The following is a 24,938-nucleotide window of genomic DNA, read 5'->3' on the forward strand; positions in this document are numbered from 1 at the left end:
ACTGTAGTGTCATTTGGTCTCAGTATCAATTTGACAGCCGGTACATTAAACCCAGCTCCTGTCTCCTGTCGGTCTTTATTGCACGATGCTCCCCGTGATGTCCGTACGCCCTCTGCCTCTCTAAGAACCAGTGACGTGATGATTAAACCTATGTTATAATCTCTTGTCCTCAGAGTAAAAACAATGTGTAGGTAAAGTATATTCGGAGAACACCAGATTGATAAGATTTACTATTTTGAAATTCTACAAAAGTCTGATTGTTAATCATATACATCAAACTAACCGTAACGAAAGGAAGGTAACTCCGAATTCGGTTCTGGTCTTACCACTTCGGTGGACCACTAAATAATTTAATTATTCAGTGTAAATACATGTATGTTTGTCACGTCATGGTGTCATGGATTCTTTGACAAAGCAGAAAAAGTACCCACATTAAGAACATTAAATTAAATTATGCTCTCAAAGAGCAATACAATCATTAACAATAAAACATTGCAGAAGGTAAAATGAAAGGCCCATGTATAGTGATGGAAGTCGGGACATATAAGGAATTATATCCGACAATCTATTACAAGTGCCAGGAAATATCTGAGTGACTCAAATATTGATTGAATGTGTGTATGATCAAGTGTTTTATAAACTAAGACGAGATAGCAGTGTAACGTCACCTTTCGTGAAATGTTTGATAGGCATTACTAAAAAGTTGACAGATGACATAGTAGACACAATTTACGGATAACAACTTCTTTAATATATAAAAAATTAACTATAAAGGCGACGTTTTGGTAGAGATCCTTATACCGTTGTCACGCAAGGCTGGACATGGTACAGAATATATATAGTAGGTGGAGGGTTAGCAGAAACGACAATTGCATACATGATAGATATTAACATGAGTAGGTTAAATAATGACTACAGAAGAATGTTACTGTAACAACATGATGGACAGAGAACATGATGAGGAAGCCAATAAATCATGAAGCTAATTATTAGGATTAAGTATACATAGGTAGGGTGATTTTTCATAATGAGCGGATGGGATGAAATAGCCTTGATCTCTGTTTATTGTTGGCTTGTGGTGGCGAATGTTGACTGCTTCTGGCAGTTGTCTTTTAGTGACGTCATGATGGTTGTTGGAGAGGATTTGGACATTGTGTTTGAGACAACTTTCTGATGTATACGTCATTGTGTACGCTCAGATATTAATTAACGGTGTACGTTGACCAACGCCATAACAATTACATTGTCAGTACTTCATGGTTTGTATGGCCGACGTTCCTCCATTACCAGGGAAAACATAGACCAAGGCAAGTGAGTGAGTGAATTGGGTTTAATGCCGCTTTGAACAGTATTCCAGTTACATCAGACTGTGTCAGGTTAATGAGTGTCGAAAGCCCGAGGTGATTCAGATATTTACCTCTATGGTGAATCTCACGATTCATACGACGAGTATGGTGCTGACAAACCTAGAGACATAATTGGGGGAACTGGGATTCAAACCCGCAATCTTGGTTTTTGGCGTATCGAAGGGACGCAACTCTGCACAGCGAATCGCGGCGCCTTAGACGACTGGACCACCCGTGCCCCTGTTTATGTTAATGAACAGTTCTGATAACATTCTTCCATTGACGACCACAACAGTTAAGTTTAGAAATATATTAATCATTCAATAGCCTATGAATAATTCAGAACGAATAAAACCTATCCGTAATTGAATAATCCAGCCATAATTATACTGAATATCCTTCATTTATATGAAAAGGTTATATTCGGAACATTAAACACTTGTTTGATGAGAACAGTTTCAAAGCGCTGTGTCATGAATGGCAACAGATGGTTTTGCACACGCGTACAATTTTTGTACGGAACTGTTATATACACGGATGACACACCTCCGCTTCAGACCAGGACGAGACAGATTTCAGACAATTGATTAAAACATCTCATATTCTTTAGAAGAGGATCCAGCTTCGTGTTTCATTTGTGTCGACGTACTGTTCTCGAAGGTGAGTGAGCATGTGTGACCATAGATGGGAGTAATAGCATGGCTTGGTGTTCCTTTTGCAAGCAGTAATTCCGACCACATGGTGGAGACACGTTGGGTTCGATTCATGTAAGGTGCCACAATGTTTGCAGAGGGTTGTCAGACATCTGTGATCGTGGGTGCGAATCCATGAAGCGACCAGATGATAAACGTCAGTGATCTCACTCACTCATTTTTTAAATACGCTATCACAGAAATATGTTGGACGCCCTTGCCCTAACACCCGTTGCCAATATAGAAACCATCCTAACGTATAACTACTGTCGTCACAACTGTCTTGCCTTACCATCTAATCCCCTCTATTCAGTTAGGTTCAGACCGCCTTGATCAAGTTGGAATATTGCCAACTACAGAGTAAAAATCAAATAAACAAAAACTGTATACAAAATATAATATATACCGACATGTGCACGTACTTTCTCAACGGTCATGGCAATCAGTTATTACGTTTTATTGGACTTCGTTTGCGTACTTATGGCTGGTCACAGAGAAAAGATTAAAAAAAATAAAATAGAATATTCGTCAATATATAGGCTTAATTCATATTCACTCACGGGTAACCGAATGAGTGCTTTTTGTCAGGTGATGCAGAACAGGCTGTTGTTTGCATACTGTGTATATGAATACTTTCTATAAAAATACTATATGAGAATAGTTCTGCCGGCCTTTAAAATTATTATCTTTTGTGTTTGTTTGTCTGACTTTTATCTTTGTTTGTACATGGGATGTGTGAGGTGAGGTGAAATGGGGTTCAACGTCGCGTCCAAGATTATTGCACTTATACAGTGACGTGCACGCACGTGTGTGTGGTCTAGTGGTAGAGCGTCCGCCCGGAGAGCGGAAGGTCCGGGGTTCGATCCCCGACCGCGTCATACCAAAAGACGTTAAAGGATGGTACTTGTTGTTACCCTGTCAGGCGCTCGGCATTAAGGGGCTTAAACAAGAACTGGTCGGCTCAGAGTCTGTATACTGTGTCTGAGTGGGGTATTCATGTTAAACTGCGGCATGGTATCTCAGTGGGCTAGCACTATAAAGTCCGGACTAGTACAAGCAGCCACACACACGTGCATGCATGCCGCTATATAAGTGCAATAATCTTGGACTCGACGTTAAACCCCATTTCAACTCACCTCACCTGTCAATGACAACATGTGAATAGTTGAACTTTTCTTAATTCTGTGGGTACATGTCAAGAAGTTATGGAATAATGTAAGGGACAGTTTGCGTTCTCGCGTTCTCGCATTTTCGCGATCCCGACTTTTCGAAACCAGCTTAAAAAGCCCAAAGTGCGAGAATGCGAGAACGCGATATTTGGCCAAATTCCTGCGATTTCTCACTCTCGGGTTTACCCACAAAGTCGTGGATTTATATTGTGCGAGTAAGCGAGAATGCACAGTATTACACACAAAAGAGTATTTTCATTGTTGAAGATGAGGTGATCGGGTGAAGGTGAAATGGAGTTAAACGCCCAGTTCAAGATTAATTAACCTTTATAGCGACGTGCATGCACGTGTGTGTGTGTGGCTGCTTTTACTAGTCCGGACTTTATAGTGCTAGCCCACTCATCTGAATGACCTTATCAGGGGTTAAAAATGATACATTCCTATCTTTTCATTTTCCCACAATTATACGGACTTTAATTTGTCCCAACCAAGATCATAAAAATGCAAGCACAAACTGGACTAGGCTTTGTCTACTGTCCTTTGCACGATTGCGGACTCGGCTATATACATATAGGTACTTTATTTCATGAATAAAAAAAAAAAAAAGATTTTATTTAATGAAGGATAAAACACTGCTCCGTATGTCGGCCTAATTTCATTCTTATCTAAAACATGAAAGAGTTTGATATATTGTTCAATATATTTGACACAATATGGATTCATCTGACCTACTCCTCCATATCACAGTCCTCGGACCTACCTGATTGACGCCAGATGTCAAAAGCATAGTCACTGGTAAAATCATCTGCCCCTTGAACAAAGCAACCTTATCTTAAGTTGATCGTATTTTGTATCATAGTGCAGCGGTGGGGTAGTTTATAACCAGTGGTTAAAGCTTTCGCTCGTCACGCCGAAGACCCGGGTTCGATTCCCGACATAGGTACAATGTGTGAAGCCCATTTCTGATGTCTCCCGCCATGATATTGCTGGAATATTGCTAAAAGCGGCGTAAACCATACTCACTCATTGTATCTCAGAAATTATATCGAACATCCGAACTATATTTTTCCTCGTCGATTACGTACAAAACACCTAGATGCAGAAACTCTTTTTAATAACTCCTTTTAACAATGCTATTATTTATATTTTTCTGTTTATATGTTAATGTTAAAATGGCGCCATTTATATATAAATATGATAGAATGTAGTCTAATCTTAAGGCTAAACTTACTATAAGCTTTTAAAGCGGCCAGCCGTGTAGTGATCGCCTCCTCTCATGGGTATGTGAGCACAGTGGGTTTACGCATTCCAGATCATATAGTTCTCTGTTAACCATCAACAGGACCGCACTCTTAAAGGGACTGTCCGAGATGAATCTGTGGCAAGCCTTCTTCCAGAGCCTTCACCTGGCATTTCTCCACGAAAGACTAAACCAAGAAGAAGGAATAACTCAACCTGGCCACGTCAACATCTTCGAATATCTGTTCAAAGACTGCGTAACTATAAGTAAGTCTGCAAAATACGTTGACACCTACATGTTAAGATATAAGTTGAGTGATCAATAGTGGTTTTTTTGGTCAACGCAGTAAGCAATATCCTAGTTATTGCATGGCGGGTTGTTCATATTCAAATCTATGCGGGATAGTCAATGGTTAAATAAAAGAAACAAATCTATGGAATGCTGCAAGGGACATTCTCGCGATCTCGCATTCTCGCGATCTCGTCCTTTGGAAACAAAACATTTGCCAATAATGCGAGAATTCGTGATCGCGAGAATTTCCCTTACAGTATTCGATACAAAACACTTTCCGTAATTGCTACGATTCCGAATTCATCATAAGGACCTGTTAATAAATCACAATCAATTAGTGATGACAATATATGTGTAAGTGTTCGCAAAAAGGGAAGCGTATCCTGTCCTCCCGGTGGCACGCGTCAGAAACACAGGCAAAGCCAAACAATTTGTTCAACTGAAAAACATGAGAACATAACAAATGATACAAGTCACAATAGACATTATTTAAGTCAGAGATGCGTCAAATTAAAAATGTCCTCCACATGTATTCCATCAAAACTTTTCAAAGCTTTACTAATGCCTTTGAATGTTGTATATCAATGCGAGGATTTCCTTATTCACAAGAAATCCAGTGTACATTTATCGAACTCTCTGACTCATAACCAAATGGCGAGGGTGACACTGATCAAGGCGGAAGTGAGTCTTGGCGCGGAATCTGAACTATGATATCCTTCTATCTACCGCTGCCGCGTGCATTCTACCAGACAGGATAGTAAATTCACTGTTTACTAACCTTCTGACCGCTTTTACTAATTAAGTTAGAAGAATGCACGATACTTTTTTTCTCAGTGAACGTCTAATTCCTCAGTGAGTACTTACAGTAACATTATTTCCAATGTCATTGTCCGATCTATTCAGAAATGTAATTGTCAAAGGTAAATTCCATGTTTTATTTGCTGTTGAAGTCAAACAAAACCTGAGATTCAATGATCAAAATAGTGGCATTCAGAGGTACGAACATTGGAGGTATTCTTCTACAAACAGCATACACTAGGTGCTAAACATGATGAAATATGAGGAAAGTATCGTGTCAGGTCAAACATGTAATCAACCTATTCTTCACTTGTTACAGAGTATGCGTCTTGTATTCTGTCCCCCGATCCTTCGGCCAAGGTTAACCTGTCCGGCAGGGTGGACTTCAAGGAGATGAATGTGAGTAGAACTGCTTCATTACATCCTTTATCATCACTTGGATATGTCATTACATCCTTTATCATCATTTGGATTATTTCTTTATATCCTTTATCACCAATTGATATTTCATGAATCCTTTGTCATCACTTGGATATGTCATTACATCCTTTATCATCACTTGGATTATTTCTTTATATCCTTTATCACCAATTGATATTTCATGAATCCTTTATCATCACTTGGATATGTCATAACATCCTTTATCATCACTTGGATATTTCATTACATCCTTAATCATCACTTAGATATTTCTTTTATGATCACTTGGATACTTCAGTGCATCCTTTATCATCTCATATATTTAGGAAATAAACTTACTGTATTCTAAATTTGTAGAGTAGATACCCCTTATTTAATTTGGAACAGAGCGCTTTAAAATGTATAAATAAGAGGTATCATATCACTTGCATTTGCCTCAAACAAAATGGCGGCGCCCAGTCAAGACGATCAGATCGATAGTGCAGATCTATATTGTAATTGAACTGGTCACACTTCGCGAAGTGCTTCAAATAACGTGACCCCTTTGATTAGAAACAAGTAAGGATTTGGAAAATATATGTTGACGCAGAGTTGGCGGTTCATATGCTTTACAAATCCGGCAATCGATGGTTCTGCCAAATGATTTTAAGTATAGCTATGTCTATAGCTACGGATGTGGCTGGAAACTCCATTCAGTCCATCAGATAACTGTTCTATTGCGTAACATGATCCTAAGGTACTACTATACTGTTATATTATTGTCCATGTATGCAGTTCAAATATCCCTTGGCATAAGACATAAGCTTGACAATCTCCTCTTGTGGTGTCACAGTTATGTGGTAGAAAAAGGCCAATAGAAATCAAGGTCAACATATCTGGATTCCCTCCAACCGACGACGTCACCAAGCACGGCTTCCACGTGCAAACCTACGGCAACCTGACTGACGGCTGCACTAGTGCCGGTGGACACTACAGCCCCTTCAACGTCAACCACGGGGCACCTGAAGACGGTACCAGGTGACGTTGGCATAACCTCTTTGTTGAAAGAATGAGTGTATATGTCAGCTTAATGGGGGATGAAACCCCAACGACTAGTAGTCACAAATCAAGGATTACCATCGACGTGACTTTGGGATTCAAACCCCCCACGACCGGGTCCTGGCGCGGCAAAGTGTCGCAACTCTGTTACACCTTGAATTGACTAATATGTATTGCATGTGTCCAATCAACATGCATCTAATTTCTTTACAAACTTTCATGTTTCGTTGCTAATGAACATTTTAATTAGGTTACAAGATGCTTACATATAACTTAAAGTATTTATTTACATGAACCTTCCGAAAAAAAATGTCAATTATAAGAATGCACGATATTATATACACAATATTATATTTGTTTGCACTGCAACGAAATCTTTGAAACATCAAATCTATATGAATTTTCATAAAAAGTACTATCCTAAAATGCTTCGCTGCAGCTGCAAAATACACTACTTGATCATCATGGTAAGTTCAGACGGTCCATGTAAATACATTCATGTGACTGATAATAAATTCATGTCACAGGTGCAGTAACTTGAGACCGTCACAGTACACAATGCATCTAAATTGATTACATAAATGACTATATACTCCAACAATAAAATATGATGAATATAATTAACAATAATTACTGAAAGCACATTACAGTGCATTCTGAATATCTGATGGAAATTACATTTATTGTTTGCTGTGTTTTATATACTGGAAACAGCTGACTCTCTCATACATCAAGTCTTTACGTCCTTGTATCATGTCACAGTTGGAATAGGAACCAACACAATATACGGTCACATGCAAAGGGGACAAAAACCTTTCCATATCCAATAGACATCTTTGCAGAGACGATTGTACGATTCCGACTCTATCATGAGCAAGTATTTATGAATCACTATCAAATAGTAATGATACCAGGTGTTCGCGAAAAGGTGAGCGTATCCTGACCCACAAGTGGAACCCGTCACAAACACATTCAAAGTCAAGTCAATTGTTCACCTGAAAAAGCATGGGAACATAAGGCACAAGTCAAACTATGGAATTGCATCGGACATCATTTTTAGTCACTGAAACGTCAAATTTGGAAATACCCTCCAAATGTGTACCATAAAACTTTTCGAAAGCTTTACTGAGGCCTTGAATGTTGGAACCTTGATCAAACAACTTCTGAACAAGAGTCGTATGACGCTACTAATATTGTACAAACGGCATTAGACTGTCACCAAGTGACATTTCAAAAAATGGCACTGGTGCTTAACAAATTAAAGATATGATCCTTCAGAAACCAAATGTCAGTCACAGGAATGCAAGATCAGTTATCTTGGAAATAACAAATGAATTGACATCTTATTAGAAAGTATTGCCTTAAATGTTTCGCCGCAACAGCTGCAAACTATACGAGTTGATAATCTTGTTATTTTAAGACGGCATCAGTCGTCCACGGGAGTCTTACATCCAACCATTTATGCTATTAATAATAATTTAATACCAATTGTGCAGTGACTTGAGACTGTTAAAGTATATAATCATTTAATACTATTACATGTCTGACTTTATCCTGCAACATACGTTACAAACGTTACAGAGAAGAATATAGTGACGATATTTATTTATTTATTTATTTTTTATTGTTCAGATGACGATAATGACGATAATTACTGGGAAGCTTACTTTAATGCATTCTAAACAGCATACGGTCCAATAAGTAACACACGTTTATTACTTCACATTTTGTATAAACGGAATTAACTGCCATCAAGTGGTATTAACATAAACGAAACTAGTGCATTCGTTCATTTTCTCTAGTAACAATTAAATGTGAGGCATTTCGTATCTGTACAGCTATATGTCCATATCCATGAGAGTCCATTGTACGATTCCAACAAAATCATGAGCATGTGTTTATGATCACTATCAAATACTGATGATACAAGGTGTTTGCGAAAAGGTGAGCGTTTCCTGTTCCACTGGTGGCAACGGTCCAAACACATGCAAAGACAAGTCAAGTGTTGACAGGAACGAACACGAAGACATATGGTACAAGTCTACATTTAAACTTTATGAAAGCTTTTCACAGGCCTGGAACGCTGTACATAACCATGATCAAACAACCTTTAATAAGTCCCCCGATTCCCAATATGGTGCCAGTGCGTGAAGCCTATTAATGATATCCACCGTGATGTTGCTTGAACATGAATATTACCAAAATCGACATTAAAATGTTATCAAAGTCGCGTGTATCTTCAGGATAGAACAATAGAAGCCGGAACTCTTTGGCTAGATTAGTGAATGAATTAGTGAGTTAAAACTTTGACGTCGCGTCGTTTTTCAGCTATAGAATGATAGCAAAGAAAAGTAAATTGGACAACTTGATATCACAGTTTGGGTAACACATGATGATGATGATGATGATGATGATGATGATGATGATGATGATGATGATGATAAAGTTTGTGTAATCAATGATGATGATGATGATAAAAGTTTTTGTAATCAATGATGATGATGATGATGATGATCATCATCATCATCATCACCAGCAGCAGCAGCATACACTTATAATGCACAGCGAGAAGAACAGAAAATAAGTTCACTCATTAACGTGCCAAGGTGGGTCATCTGTGAAGATCACTCTCTCTGTACCAACAAATGAACTGAATAATAATAACTATTCTGCAATATTCAATTGTATTGCTCCTTTTGTTGGTTCAGACATGTTGGAGACTTCGGCAACATTGACGTTCCAAAAGACGGCCAGCTGGTGACATCGTTCACAGATCCCCTTGCCAGCCTTGATGGCAACCAGAGCATCCTGGGAAGGGCTATTGTGGTATGCAAACCAGGTTATTTTTTAATTTTTAAATTGAATGGGAGTGTGTGCTGCGATCTTATTGGTTGAGAATAATGTTCAATGCAATTTGTTCCCGGAGATGACATTTCACTGAGTATACCTTTTTTGATAGGTACCGCTATTGTCTCTAATAGTATCCAAACTGGATAAAACATGCCAGTCTAGTTGGCAAAATGGATTCCACTTTATGTTAACCATGCGGTTATCATTTATCACAGAAGCGTAAGACATAATCCATTTTATCATGACATAATGAAATCCTCCTTTCGGATTAGCCCACCAGCGGTATAATTGAAGGTAAACCTTGTGTGTTTGAAATTTGAGGTAGTCTTTCTGTAGGTCAGACGCCTCTTATTTCATTTGTAATCAAGAAAGCTTCCGGCAAACATGTTAAGGATGAATAAAACTTCAGAAATGACATTCAAAAGATCCCTGCTTATAGAATAATGGAATGGAGATATAATACTCTGGATAATCGAGGATGGAGCCGGCTTGAGATGACCAGTTTGTTATAAAGTAACTCCCATCTTTCCTTAAGCCATGCTGCACCCTGACGTTGCCCAGGATGACACGATTTGACCACAGCTTGACTGCTGGTGTGTCATGATGCTCCCGACGGAGTGAAACTTTGTTCAGTCTGTTTGTTTGCTGTTTATCAAGACCGACATGATATTTCCAGAATATTCCTGACATGAGGCGTATGCGGTCAATATAAGGTCCAAACAATAATTATAATAATACTTATTATTTGGTGGTTGTTTTAGCCTCCATCAAACATGGGTGTATACTTTTTGCCTGGCAGTTTACCCGGAATCCGAGTCCGTCAATTCCTTCACGTCGGCAACACTTTGTAGCTTCAACACCCTAATATGATATAAGTGACCCACTATGAGACAAGGGACCTTAAGTCTCACTAAATTTTCGATCTACAGTATTTCAGGACCACAAAAACACAATTCAAAAGCTTTTAATATAACATAAATAAGTGACCAAGTATAACATAAGTGACCCACTATGAGACAAGGGACCTTATGGTTCTCACTACATTTTCAATCTGCAGTATCTTAGGAACACAAAAATACAATTCAAAAGCTTATAATATAAATAAGTGACCCAACAGAATATAAGGGACCCACTATGCGACAAGGGACCTTATGGCTCAAAATCACATCTCGCTATATTTTCAATCTACAGTATCTTAGGAACACAAAAATACAATTCGAAAGCTTCAGTTCATATTTATTACAGTGATGCATGACATCAAAAATTTGGACTCATATTTCGAAATATAACTGTTTATGTTATAATTGCAGATTTGAGGTATAATGTATGATTAATGGTAGACATGTGTGCTTAAAGGTTTTGAAATAACGTGTTTTTTACATAACGAAATAACCACAGAAGAATAAGATATTTTTGTAAGTCCGCACGCAATACGAGATATGCTGGCGTCAAACGTCTTTATAACGTCACAGCACAATTATATCCCAGCACCCATCAGGTCCCTTTTCTCCAGGTAAGTCACACATGTTAATATTATAACGTGAAAAAGCGCTTCGCCGAAGGACAATATAATAACGCATGATGTCAGTTTTACTTGTAAAATTATGAGAACATATGCGACTCTTACACAACACAATGTACATAGAGGATTAATCTGACAATAGATCATCAACAACCAAAGTTAGGCCACCATACCAGGAACCATAGTGACTTACAATAAATCCCGGTCCCGGTTCCCCAGCAGGATTTCCACCACCCTTTAAGTCGCTGGAGATTGTTTGAAGGTTTACGAGCTGAAAACTCTGCTGTGATTAAAACTCTGGCAGGTATTATATAGATGTTCCTGACATCATGCTAAAGACTGTATACGCACCTGTTAGGCAGAGTTGATTGCTGGTGTCTCGTAAGCGTTAAGTACGGAATCAGAACAGAACAGAATTTTGTAAGAGTCAGGCCGAGGACCTGAGCATATGAGTGAGTGAATGAGGTTTTACGCCGCTTTTAGCAATATTCCAGCAATATCACGGCGGGGGACACCAGAAATGGGCTTCACACATTGTACCCATGTCGGGAATCGAACCCGGGTCTTCGGCGTGACGAGCTAACGCTTTAACCACTAGGCTACCCGACCGCCCCCTGAGCATATGAGGTACAAACAAAGATAGCATAGTGAGACGGGCAGAGGATTACCCAGGAGCTTGCACAGCTTTCATGATGATATCAGTATGTTTACAAAGTTTCTTCTGGACAGAATTTGTTTTGGAGTTAACAATTCTATGAACTTTAGCATATTTGGCTGGTTGCCATATTTAAATGGGATATACACTTTACAAACACTGTTAAATTATGTACATTTACAAATATTACGGTATTCATCACCAACAGTTTTCACTGAACACAATTTACAAGTACGATCACCTGTTGGAGTGTTATTCCACTTTCCCGTTTTAATTGGCAAGCGGTGACAGGATGTGGAAAGAGCTAAAAGGAAGGGAATATTTAATAAATATGATTCAAGCTTATTGTCAAGTGCGAAGATGTTGAACATTTAGATAAATTTGTAACACTCGTGTTCCAGGGTTGCCAATATATGTTGAAGATGGTCTCACTGGGGTTTGTATCTGTATACAGAAGCATGTAAACATGTGGGGCAGTTTACTACAATTCCAGATAAAACTTTCGACCAAAATGTGACCATTCTTATTTTAACATCTATCTATGAGAAGGGGACTTCTTCAAATCGAATATTCGCCGAAGACGAAGACCCGGGTTCGATTCCCGACATGCGTTCAATGTGTGAAGCCCATTTCTGGTGTCCCCCGCCGTGATATTGCTGGAATATTGATTAAAGCGGCGTAAAACCATACTCACTCACTCACTCACTCAAATCGAATATGACATTCCCTGACACAAAGACAATAGAACAGATACAGGAGTTGAGACAGTGGTTGAGATAAAATCGCTTTGTGTAAAACTGACTAAAGTGTCAGTCAGCTTTTACTTCATGCGCAGAGCTAGACCAACATAAAGTCTATGGGACATTTTATTGAGCTGGCTAGACTGTTTAAGATTGGCTTTGGTTTCATAACATTCATATGCTCCACAGACATTGTGCAGAGTGAGTGAGTATGGTTTTACGCCGCTTTTAGCAATATTCCAGCAATATCATATCCAGCGTGATGGTGAAATGGGCTTCACACATTGTACCCATGTCGGGAATCGAACCCGGGTCTTCGGCGTGACGAGCGAACGCTTTAACCACTAGGCTACCCGACCGCCCCGACATGGTGCAGAAAAAAGATAGGGCTAGCGCTCTTTGGGTCAGTGGTATCAACTGGTATATCTGTGGTATTTAATTTGTTGATTTCGAGTTGGTTTACCGTTATTGTTCCAGGTGCACGCAGGAGAGGATGACCTTGGCAGGGGAAACAACTCCGCCAGTCTCGAGAACGGTAATGCCGGTGCTAGACTGGCCTGCTGTGTGATCAGCGCAAATGACGGTTCTCTCTGGAACGAGATGTAAAATGAATGTCAAATTCAGTGGTTGTACATCCACTCTATTCACTGATCTGAACAAGGCTTCAAATATGAATAGAAACTAAAAATGATAAAAAAATAATTGTTGTTTGATTTGATGTGTTTTGATTTCGTCATTTCTTCGGAACATCAAATGTGTATTACCTACTCGGAATGGTAGAAGCGTTTTTATCATTTACAATGCTTATCACTACTAAGGGACACTGAAGTCTTTGAAAGGCATTTCGAAGTGATACACATGAGTTAGAGAAATGTATGGATGAAGAACACAACGTTTCGGAGTAAATACTTACTGATGAAGGTGCGTTTCTCAATATTTACAAATAAATTGATCTTCTTTGAGGGACACTGAAAAACAATTGAAAGAACAGTCGATATGACGAGCATGTGCCATATTAATCTATTAAGGGTGAAATCGACATTCGCGTGTTCTGTCGACCCAACGTAACAAATGTTATATTTGGGATATCAATTTCTTAGTAAAGTACAAGTTCTAGTACTTTTTGGGGTTGAGTCCCATCCGGGATTCAAAACCGCGCTGCCATAGTGCGGCCCCTAATCGCCAGCACACAAATTCAGTGATCTAACCCACTCTGCCACCGGGTTCTCTTGCATTTTGGTCTAGCAAGGTAATAGACGAATATTCGAACACTAACATTATTTAGCAATGACGACCTTATCGTTTGTCAGTAGAACAACATTTCTCCTAGTATTGTTATTGGTAGAGGGGGGTTATCCCAACCTTAAACTGGTCGCCATTTGTGTGAGTGAGTTTTTGTTAAACACCGCTTTCGGTTAAGCTTGACGTGTGGGAAGGCACGGAAAGATGCAAGTCTTAGACGTCTATTACGTTGGTGAAACCCACGAGCACGGATATGGTGCTTCTCGTACGCGTAAAGGATGCAAGTTTGCCCAACTAATGTCAGGTCATCGAACGACTGGGCCACCCGTTCCCACTTAAAATTGAATGTTTAACAAATCATCGGTACAGTTTAGGCTGTTCAAACAGGTTGGTTTCATACAGACTGATCAAAAGAAAACATATTTTCAACAAGAGTTTGCCACTAACGTGGCTATATCCCCCGCCTCTGTTGCAGAATTAATGACATAATTAAATCGAAACAAACCCTAACCTTTTTTAACCGAGGTGGAACTTGTCATAGAAATTGTTAAAAAAAGAAGAGTTTGCCACTAACGTGGCCAAGTCTCCTGCCCAGCAAATGAAGTGTATATTATGTTAACAATAGTGAAATTTGATCACACAAACAAATACATTTGAAAATATTCAAAATTGTGTCAGGTGTAAAAGGCAGCAGGGGAGCATCTACTTGATGAAAATGCAAAAATATCCTGAAGAAACAAAATAAAATGCAGCAAAACACAATTTCTATGAAGCTCAAGAAAAAATGACATCTTCTCCACACAAAAACATGATGGAAGTACAAACTGACAAATCCAGTCATTCATTAGGGTGGGAGAAAGAAAAAATTTTTACAAGACATGTTACCGGCACTCACTGCGAGGAAGTAGGTTGCCACGAGTGCCACACACATTTTATGTTGTGACTTTTTAACAATATGGTCACACCATGTGATATGCAAAAGTGAAAAAACCAAACAAGACAATATTATAAATGTGAATGTTAAAACTCTACAGCACAAAAGTCTTCATATCAACATGTGCTGAACACTGTAAAAAGTTTCATAGAGAAATATGCCATCTTATCGCACACTCATCTCTGTCATAATCAATGCAGAAGTAGGGATGATAGATTTGATAATGACGTCATGAAACGAAAGTTACCCTCAACCATTATTGAGGCACATACTGACAACTTGGTAGAAGGCATGCACAGTTTCCCCTACTATGGGAGATACCTCAAACACAAAATGTAGGCACACAAAGAAACTTTATTATGACTTTTAAGATTCCTTAAACAGGTTAAATGGGTATCAAGTTGAATGTTTTTGGCATTTAAAAGAAGAATTCATTAATTTCTAAAAGTTCAACTTGTTGCCATGGAAAAAAAAAACAATATAAATTTCTAACATTTCTAAATAGTAAAAGGCACCAGTTCAGCATGTACCTGACAGACATGCAAAGTATCATGAAAACATATTGAACGGTTTATGAGTTATGCTCCGGAAACGAACCCAGACGCGTGAAGATCCGGGGTAGAATAGGTCTTCAGCAACCCATGCCTGCTGTAAAAGGCGACTCTGCTTGTCGTAAAAGGCGACAAACGGGATCGGGTGCTCAGGCTCGCTGACTTGGTTGATGCATGTCATCGATCCCAATTGCGTGGATCGATGCTCATAATGTCAATCACTGGATTGTCTGGTCCAGACTCGATTATTTAGTCCGCCGTCATATAGCTGGAATATTGCTGAGTGCGGCGTTAAACAACAAACCAACCAACCGGAAACGAACCCTACCCTCACAGAACCTAAGTCCATCTTGTTGCCATGGAAACGTAAAAAATAAAAATTTCTAAATAGCAAAAGGCACCAGTTCGGCATGTACCTGACAGACCTGCAAAGTTTCATGAAAAAATATTGAACGTTTGAGTTATGCTCCAGAAAAAGACGTGACGGACGGACGGGGGGAGCCCGTTTCTATATGCCCCGCCAACTTGGTTGGGCGGGGGATAACAAGTTCAGGTCATTGCTAAAGGATTTCATCTGTTCTTGGCCTTAACCTTACCCGAGACTATGTTAACTGGAATACCAATCAGTTTCAGGTTGTTCACAAATGAATCATTTCTGTCTTTTCGGATGCCTTCAAAGTGAGTTAAGGGAATCCTAACTCAATAAAACCTCACAAGCACGGGTATATATGTCACAGATAACATGCCAATTATCATATTATCAATGATATTCATTGCTTCGAAGCAAGGTCAAGCCGATCCTGGCACGAAAAAGGTACGCGATTCTTCAGTGTAAAATCCAGCGCCTTGGTCGATGTGACCGTCTGCAAAGGCTGGATGTGTTTGTATGTCATCAAACCCTGGCGACTTTTCCAGTAAATCTGCTCTCACCGCTGACTGTATGCGGGTAATCAGGAAGAAGCGGAAGTAAAATCAGCTCTCTTGGCTAAGTCAGCCTCTCGCTCCCTTTCTTACCCTAAGACCTCAATCTTCTTCCTCCCTCTCTTGCTCAAGCATCTCTCTCTCTCTCTCTGTCTCTCTGTGTGTGTCTCTCTCTCTCCCTCTCTCTCTGCCACTCTTGCTCAGATACTAGTATCGCCATCTTAAATATCTCTATCTTGCTCTAACATTGCCATCTTTATGGTAGCAGTGAGAGAGAGGTAATATGGTGATCATCTTGTGGAGTCTATCAGCACAAAGGAACGTTGGTGTTGAACTTTCAAGTTGGACGCCACAAGTGGTCTTCACTCGTTATACCCAGGTTGGAGGTATCCATGTATTATGTTCACAGAAACTTGAACACCACTATCACGATACTCCGTTTAAAATGATACAACTGTATTGTTCTTATAAAATCCTTATCCACACAATGTACTCAAATAAGTGTGGAACTCACAGTCTAGTCCCGGTAAACTATGTTTTCACTATTGTAACCCGTACGTGTCGAACCTAATGTGGGTATTTGTCGATTTTCTGGGACTCGCATGACCCTGTTTTAAATACTATCGAACCCGGACAAGTCGAACAATTTTTCTGGTCCCCAGGGTTTCGAGACGAGGTTGGACTATTTATAACTCGAATATATTTGACCTCCCCCTATTTGTGACATGAGCTGCGGTGGTTCGCTCGTCACGCCGAAGACCCGGGTTGAATTCTCCACACCGGTACAATGTGTGAAGCCCATTTCTCGTGTCCTTCGCCGTGATATTTCTGGAATATTGCTAAAAGCGGCGTAAAACCATACTCACTCACTCAATTATGACATAATGATATTGCATTGTACATTCACTTTCTACACTCGCCTACATATTTCAACAGTCATACTTATAAAAAGACAAACATGACAGCAAAAAAATTAAAGAAAGGGTAGTCAGATTGATTCTCAACATTGCCTATACATAGGCTGGCTATAAGACGTTATTTGCATGAAATTGACAAAGTAAACAAAATGTAACCAAAAAAAGTTTTTTATGAACTCCAGACATTATTATTTTGCTTCTCCGAGTCATAAAATATTATCTCATCGATAGCTTTTACGTCCAATATTTGAGAAAAACAGGCTAATAATAAGACAAGGTGGCACCAACTGGATGCTTCGTCGTTCTGGCATCCTGAAAAACGTTCACGTCGGCGACAGAACGGAGTTTGGTCGAAGAACCATGGTGATTTGACGCTGATATTTGAAAGCCTAGGCCTCGATTGATAAAAGTTCAAGATCAAATATTTAGTTCTGTATGTTTGTAGAAAACAAACCGCAAATCATGGCATTTATGACTCGTGGCTCGTGTGGTCAGATCATATAAAACTGAAAATCATTACCAGATTAGAAATCTGTCGGCTAATCACAGATTTATAATATGTGATAGAGACAATAAACAGTCTCTATACCCTATAACATTGACACACAGAGAAAATACAACGAACCAGAACTCAGCGCAGCGCCTTATACACTATCTATTCATTCGGCAGGGAACACCAATGGGAAAGAGGTGATTTTTTTGGAGCATATCCCAAGATGGCCAGTGATGCGTACTAACGGATGAGGTTGAGTGTTACTTTTTATTTAGCATAGTTTCGGAAAAATAGAAATATGGTGGTTTTTTCACTTCAAAGAAATAATACTACACTGTGTGATGCAAAACAAGACAGTAGAAAACAAATACCAATCTTCACTTGCAACTTTGATTGGGTGCACTACATTGAGAAGATGTGTTTTTCGTGTTTCTGTTTAACGCTGTTCTTACTTATATAGCAGCTGTCTGACGGCGCTCTGTCAATAATAATAATAGAGTTTGGGCCAGACATTCCAGTGATTGAACATGAACATCAATCTACAGTGAGTTTCACCACCCGATCCCCTTAGTCGCCCCTTACGACAAAAAAGGGTTGGTGAAGACAATTTTGACATTACATTAACGACAGATCTCCTTTCACGACATTCCCAGCCAGTTTTGCCCTTAGCCACATCCACCCAAAATCAGAGCACTGGTGTTATATATTGTTGTGTGTGGCGTTAAAAGGCAAACAAACATTGACTGTTTATTGACAGCAAAGGATTAAAGTTTCTAATTCATAAAGTTTAATGAGAAAGGATCTTGAACAAAATAAATGTAACCCCCACATCATCACGAATCAGATCAGTCCCCTTCCGGTGAGGACCCCGGCTCAGAAATAAGCTCCCCCGTAGTCAACATGTACGTTTGTCGTAAGATGCGACCAAATGGATCGGGTGATCCAAGGATCAGGCTCGGTGACTTGGATGATTGCATATCATCGTATCCCAATTGCGTGGATCGATGAGCATGATTGGATTGTCTGGCCCAGACTTATTTACAGACAGCCGTCATAGAGCTGGAATATCGCTGAGTGCGGCGTTTGATAAACAGACAACATCCTACCCAACATTGGACATGTTCCGATCAATTTTGCAACTACTGACAGAGGACGGCCAAGGAATGAACGCTAGACAGGTGGGATCAGTTCGTCAACATTCAACATAGCATTCTGAACCGTTCACATTTTACAACGTTGCATACTTTCTTTAGGCTTGCTGACACTTACCAGACAATGAAAACAACAACCAACTTAAACACTGCAACAAGGCGACAAAAACCTTTAGACAATCATAGTGAGGTGTGGTGAAATTTGGTTTAACGTCGCGTCCAAGATTGTTGCACTTATACAGCGACGTGCATGCACGTGTGTATGTGTGTGTGTGTGGCTGCTTGTACTAGTCCGGACTGATGCCGATTTATAGTGCTAGCTCTCCGCAGTTTAACATGAATACCCCACTCAGACACAGTATACTGACTCCGAGCCGACCAGTCCTTGTTTTAGCCCCTTAATACCGAGCGCCAGACAGGGTAACAACAAGTACCATATTTTAATGTTGGAGGTTCGATCCCCGGGCGCGTCATAACAAACGACGTTAAAATATTGTACTTGTTGTTACCCTGTCTGGCGCTCTCCATTAAGGGTCTAAAACAAGGACTGATCGGCTCGGAGTCAATATACTGTGTCTGAGTGGGGTATTCATGTTAAACTGAGCAGTGGGCTAGCACTATCGGCTTGAGTCCGGACTAGTACAAGCTGCCTCACACACACGCACACACACGCATAGACAGACACAGACACACACACACACACACACACACACACACACGCCGCTTTATAAGTGCAATAATCCCATTTCACCTCACCTTATTATTAATAAAAGAGAGAAAACACTTTCCATGTTCATAAGAAGACACTGCTAAAGGCCGAGTCGATTGTACGATTCTGGCTATATTATGAGTATGTGTTTAAGTATCACTATCAAATAGTGATGATACCAGGGATATAGGCATACTTCACCAGTAGCACCCGCCACAAATGTAACTGATTAATACAACGTTCTTCATTTGCTAACGTCTATCGATGACATCGATATTGCACGACTGCCATTAGTGCAGTACAACATCGGTTTATTGCCACCATCGAGCTGTGGACATTTGGGGTGCAATAGTTCGATCCATATTCATAATGTTATGTTAACTGGAGGATAAATATAATTGGCGTTTACTGCCCTGAAACAAACGTGCCCGGGTGTTTATTTGATCTGAGTCTAGGCGCTCTTTCAGACACATGTTTCGATTCAGTTACTAACATGTTGTTACATTGCTTATGGAAAATGTAACAGGTTGAATTTATTTTATGAAGCAATGAACTGATATTTGTTTTCCGAGGCCGAAGCCAGGGTAAGGAAGATATGGAGAACCGTGAATAATATGTGTAGATATTGTTTCAAAATGTGAAATTCATTTCCTTTCCCTTGTTGCCACAGCGAGCGGTCAATAAGTTCGATGGGAACTTCATTAGGGGTCTTGGTTTCAGTTCCAAAGATAGACGCGTAGTTATTCTCTTCCCAGGAGTCGCCTGATTGCAATGACACCAAACTTGACCAGGAGGGTACACGCCTTTCATCATTACACAATGACCCGTCTGGAGGTCATTAGCGATAGTAATGTGATTTGCTCATCATATACCTGACCGTTATAATGGGACATTCCTAACACTGAATGCATCGCGAAGATCGAGCTTAGAATTGGTCTTCAGCATCCTATGCTTGTCGTAAGAGTCGCGATCGTTGATTCGTTGATGCATGTCGTCGTATCCCAGTTGCGAAGATATATGATATCAGTGATGACAGTGCGGAGTTAAACAACAAAAAAACGAAAAAAGCATCGAATATAAATTTACTTTTAAAAGATGCCATTTACTGTTAATGATGTTCACCATTAATCTCTTTGTAATATTTGGCGTCTCGAAATGACACCTTGATTACTTGAGTCTCGGCAGTCTGATATATAAAGTGACAATGACAAATTTCATTAGCGTTTTCAGAGTAAGATGAGCTAGCTTGTCCACAACTGAGACGAGAAGCAAAATTAATTATGGCGGATATCTTCAGTATTGTTCTTGTAAACAGTTATTGGTTATTTATTCGATCTTGTCAAAATGTTAATCGTTGGTTCCTGCGAAATTTCATAATATGTAATTGGTGACATTATTTGAATGGGCATCATGTACAATGTCATGTAACTCCGCCGATCAGGGTTTGGGCCAGGGTCAACATAACTGAACACACAACCCTCACATTTAACACTTGCTGGAACCTGTTATCTGCTTTCGCCCCATTGGTTGGTTGGTTGGTTGATTAGTTGTTTAACGCCGCACTCAGCAATATTACAGCTACATGACGGCGGTCTGTAAATAATCGAGTCTGGACCTGACAATCGAGTGATGAATATCATGAGCATCGATCCACGCAATTGGGATCGATGACATGCTTCAACCAAGTCAGCAAGCCTGACCACCCGATCCCGTTAGTCGCCTTTTACCGCAAGCATGGGATGCTGAAGACCTATTATACCCCGGAATCTTCACGGGTCTCGCCCCTTTGGATTTTCCAGGAACACTGAAGTGTCTCCATATTGGTGAGTGCGACCAGAGCTGCTGTCAACAGTATTTCAGCTGCATCGGGGCCTGAACGTTTCATGGTGAAAAAAGTCCTACATATATGTTCGAAAAATTCCGGATACATTACTGCGACCAATAAATAATCGAGCGTGTTCCAGACAAATAAGTGATATAACGGCTGGACAGGATGGCACATAACCACCCGAGCTGGACCACCCAATCAATTAAATCAGAACGGAGAAGCATAAATTCACAAGTAAGGGTGGTGTTTTTGTTTCCTGCTTAACTCTCCACTCACCAACATCCAACCTGTATCGCGTCGGTCTTAAAATAATCGTGTCTGGTCCAGACAATCCAGTGATTGACATCATGAATATCGATGTCACATGACACTATGACATGCATCAACCAAGTCATCGACTTTGACTACCCGATTACTTAAGTCTCCTCTTGACAAGAATGAGCTACTGAAGATCAATTCTAACCCGGAATTTCAAGTGGCCCGAGTGGTACTTTTGCCGTTATCTTTATTAAAGGGTTCCCTTCTTCGTAAGTATGTTTCAACATAAAACAATACAACTGTTAGTAGGTATGCAGGGTGAAATGTGCAGGGTGCGCTGGGCAGTGTTGCGTCCCTTGGCCACGCCAGAAACCTGTGATTGTTGGTTCGAATACGATTATGTTTCTAGGTTTGTTAGCACCATACCCATACTCGTGGGTTTCACCGAAGTGGTAAACGTCTGAGACCTGCATCACATCGGGCTTTTCTCCCAGATTAAGTTGACACGCCGCGATATAACTGGAACACTGTTAAAAGCGGCGTTAAATCCAACGCACTCACTCACTCACACGAAAGGTGCAGGGTTACCTAAAGGTCCTTTTTGCCTTGAAAACCCAAATCAGAGTCTGACAGATGGTGATCTAGTGCTGGTGAACCGACACACTTTACTTCTTGTTGTTTTATGTCTTAAGTACCTTGCATCTAAATACAGAAAGCTTATGGAATAGATTTCCATGGCCTTTTGTGTGAAAGAAAACTAACACGTCATCGTTGTAAAGATGAAAGCTAATCTAGGATAATCTAGCCCAGGATACGATGCTCTCGTTATTCGAAGGGGCGTCCAAAGCCGAAGGAAAGCCATGAAACTTCGATGAAAGACTATTGGTATGGCAACATGCTTTACCTTCACTGATGACTGAGATTAAAGTTATGGTTATTGACAGCGATAATTTACGGTATGCGCTGTCAGTTTAAATGTCGATCCGGTTGCCCTAAGCGAGGTTAACTTTATGCCCACCATAATTCATTGAGGTATACTGGAACATAATCTGTCGACACTCGTATCCCTCGTATTGATTTATGGAACAAGAGTTGTGGATAGATTGCTTCGCCCTGATTTTAATGGATACACTCGGCGGAGGTTTTCATTGCCTCACAGTCAATTTGTCATGCAGGCATGATGGCGTTTTGACAGACTTTACCTCTCAGTAAATCTCTTTGGAGATGAAATGTGATTTGGAAGGGAATTGCGTAAGAACTGATGCTACTTGAGCCACTGTAGTCAAATAATCAAATCTGGCTCCATGAAAGCAGTTTGATTCAAAGACTCTGGCTCAAATATTTGATTATGATGATGATTACTCAAATTCATTATTATTTTCAATATTAGCCACAGTAGTCAAATAATCAAATCTGGCTCCATGCAAGCAGTTTGATTCAAAGACTCTGGCTCAAATATTTGATTATGATGATGATAACTCAAATTCATTATTATTTTCAATATTAGCCGCAGTAGTCAAATAATCAAATCTGGCTCCATGCAAGCGGTTTGATTCAAAGACTCTGGCTCAAATATTTGATTATGATGATGATTACTCAAATTCATTATTATTTTCAATATTAGCCACAGTAGTCAAATAATCAAATCTGGCTCCATGCAAGCAGTTTGATTCAAAGACTCTGGCTCAAATATTTGATTATGATGATGATAACTCAAATTCATTATTATTTTCAATATTAGCCGCAGTAGTCAAATAATCAAATCTGGCTCCATGCAAGCAGTTTGATTCAAAGACTCTGGCTCAAATATTTGATTATGATGATGATTACCCAAATTCATTATTATTTTCAATATTAGCCACAGTAGTCAAATAATCAAATCTGGCTCCATGCAAACAGTTTGATTCAAAGACTCTGGCTCAAATATTTGATTATGATGATGATTACTCAAATTCATTTATTTATTATTTTCAAGATTAGTATTAGGAGTTGAGTGAGTGAGTTGACGACGCTTTTAACAGTATTCCATTTACATCACGGCGTGTCAGCCTAACGTGGAAGGAAAGCCGGAAGTGATTCAGTTCCCAGACGTTGACCACTTTAGTAAAATATAAACGGAGCGAACCGGGATTCGATCCGTGAGGATCCTGGTTAGAATAGGTCTTCAGCAACCCATGCTTGCCGTAAAAGGTGACTAAGCTTGACGTAAAAGGTGACTATGCTTGACGTAAAATGCGACTAATGGGATTGGGTGCTCAGGCTCGCTGACTTGGTTGATCCATGTCATCGTATCCAAATAGCGTGGATCGATGCTCATGACGTCCATCACTAGATTGTCTGGTCCAGACTGGATTATTTACAGACCGCCGTCATATAGCTGGAATATTGCTGAGTGCAGCGTCAAACATTAAACAAACAAACAAAAGTACCATACTCGTACGCAAAAAAGAAATTAACTTTGATTCAGCCCATAAAATAGTCAACATATTAGGAAGACGATTCTTTGAATCCTGTTTGTCATGGCTGAAATAATCGTTCTTTTTAATCCTACATGAAAAGATGCCTATATAATATTCCTGCATTCTCGAGCGTCCCAACCGAAAAGAAACTGCTTTGGGAAGAGTCAAGAACATTGGGAAATATTCTCCTTCTTTGTCCTTAACTACCCGATTCATGTTCAGATGTACTAATTAACCCGTTATTGGGATATCCTAAATGTCAAGATTGTTTGGTTATTTTTTGTTGTTTAACGCCTCACTCAGCAATATTCCAGCTATATAACGGAAACTGTCAATAATCGAACTGGACCAGACAAATCTGTGATTGACATCATGACCATCGGTCCATGCAACTTGGATACGATGACATGCATCAACCAAGTCAGCGAGCCCGACCACCCATTAGTCGCCTCGACGACAAGCAGTGTCAAGATTGGAGCTGAATAAGACTAAATACTTTAATATGTTTTCATGCAACTACTACTCTATATTTCACTGGCACTGTAGGGTACCCGATATACTTAAAGGTAAAATGAACTTAAGTAAACAACTGCATAAATTGTTGCCTTGTGGGTGTTTTAAAAAGTAATGTCTCAATACAACCATCAATAGTTGGGTGGTATATCTGACGGTCCGACATTGAGTGAGTGAGTGAGTGAGTATGGTTTTACGCCG

General features: G+C 39.8%; 1 protein-coding gene across 2 annotated transcripts; it reads left to right on the plus strand.

The window, feature by feature from the left end:
• Nucleotides 1-1,860: 1,860 nt before the first annotated feature.
• LOC124138645 (superoxide dismutase [Cu-Zn]-like) lies at nucleotides 1,861-13,474 on the plus strand. Of its 2 annotated transcripts, none has more exons than XM_046505383.2 (6): nucleotides 1,861-2,006; nucleotides 4,550-4,713; nucleotides 5,856-5,935; nucleotides 6,789-6,973; nucleotides 9,703-9,820; nucleotides 13,239-13,474. In XM_046505383.2, the coding sequence occupies exons 2-6, from the start codon at nucleotides 4,578-4,580 to the stop codon at nucleotides 13,365-13,367; spliced, it is 648 nt and encodes a 215-aa protein (XP_046361339.2). In that variant the 5' UTR covers nucleotides 1,861-2,006; nucleotides 4,550-4,577; the 3' UTR covers nucleotides 13,368-13,474. The 2 variants fall into 2 exon arrangements, with proteins under 2 accessions (XP_046361339.2, XP_046361340.2); XM_046505384.2 differs by having other exon boundaries at nucleotides 1,886-2,006; nucleotides 4,520-4,713.
• The last annotated feature ends 11,464 nt before the right edge of the window (nucleotides 13,475-24,938 follow it).

This window comes from Haliotis rufescens, unplaced genomic scaffold (genome assembly GCF_023055435.1).
Source record: "Haliotis rufescens isolate VD_foot unplaced genomic scaffold, xgHalRufe1.0.p SCAF_17, whole genome shotgun sequence".
NCBI classification, from domain to species: domain Eukaryota; kingdom Metazoa; phylum Mollusca; class Gastropoda; order Lepetellida; family Haliotidae; genus Haliotis; species Haliotis rufescens.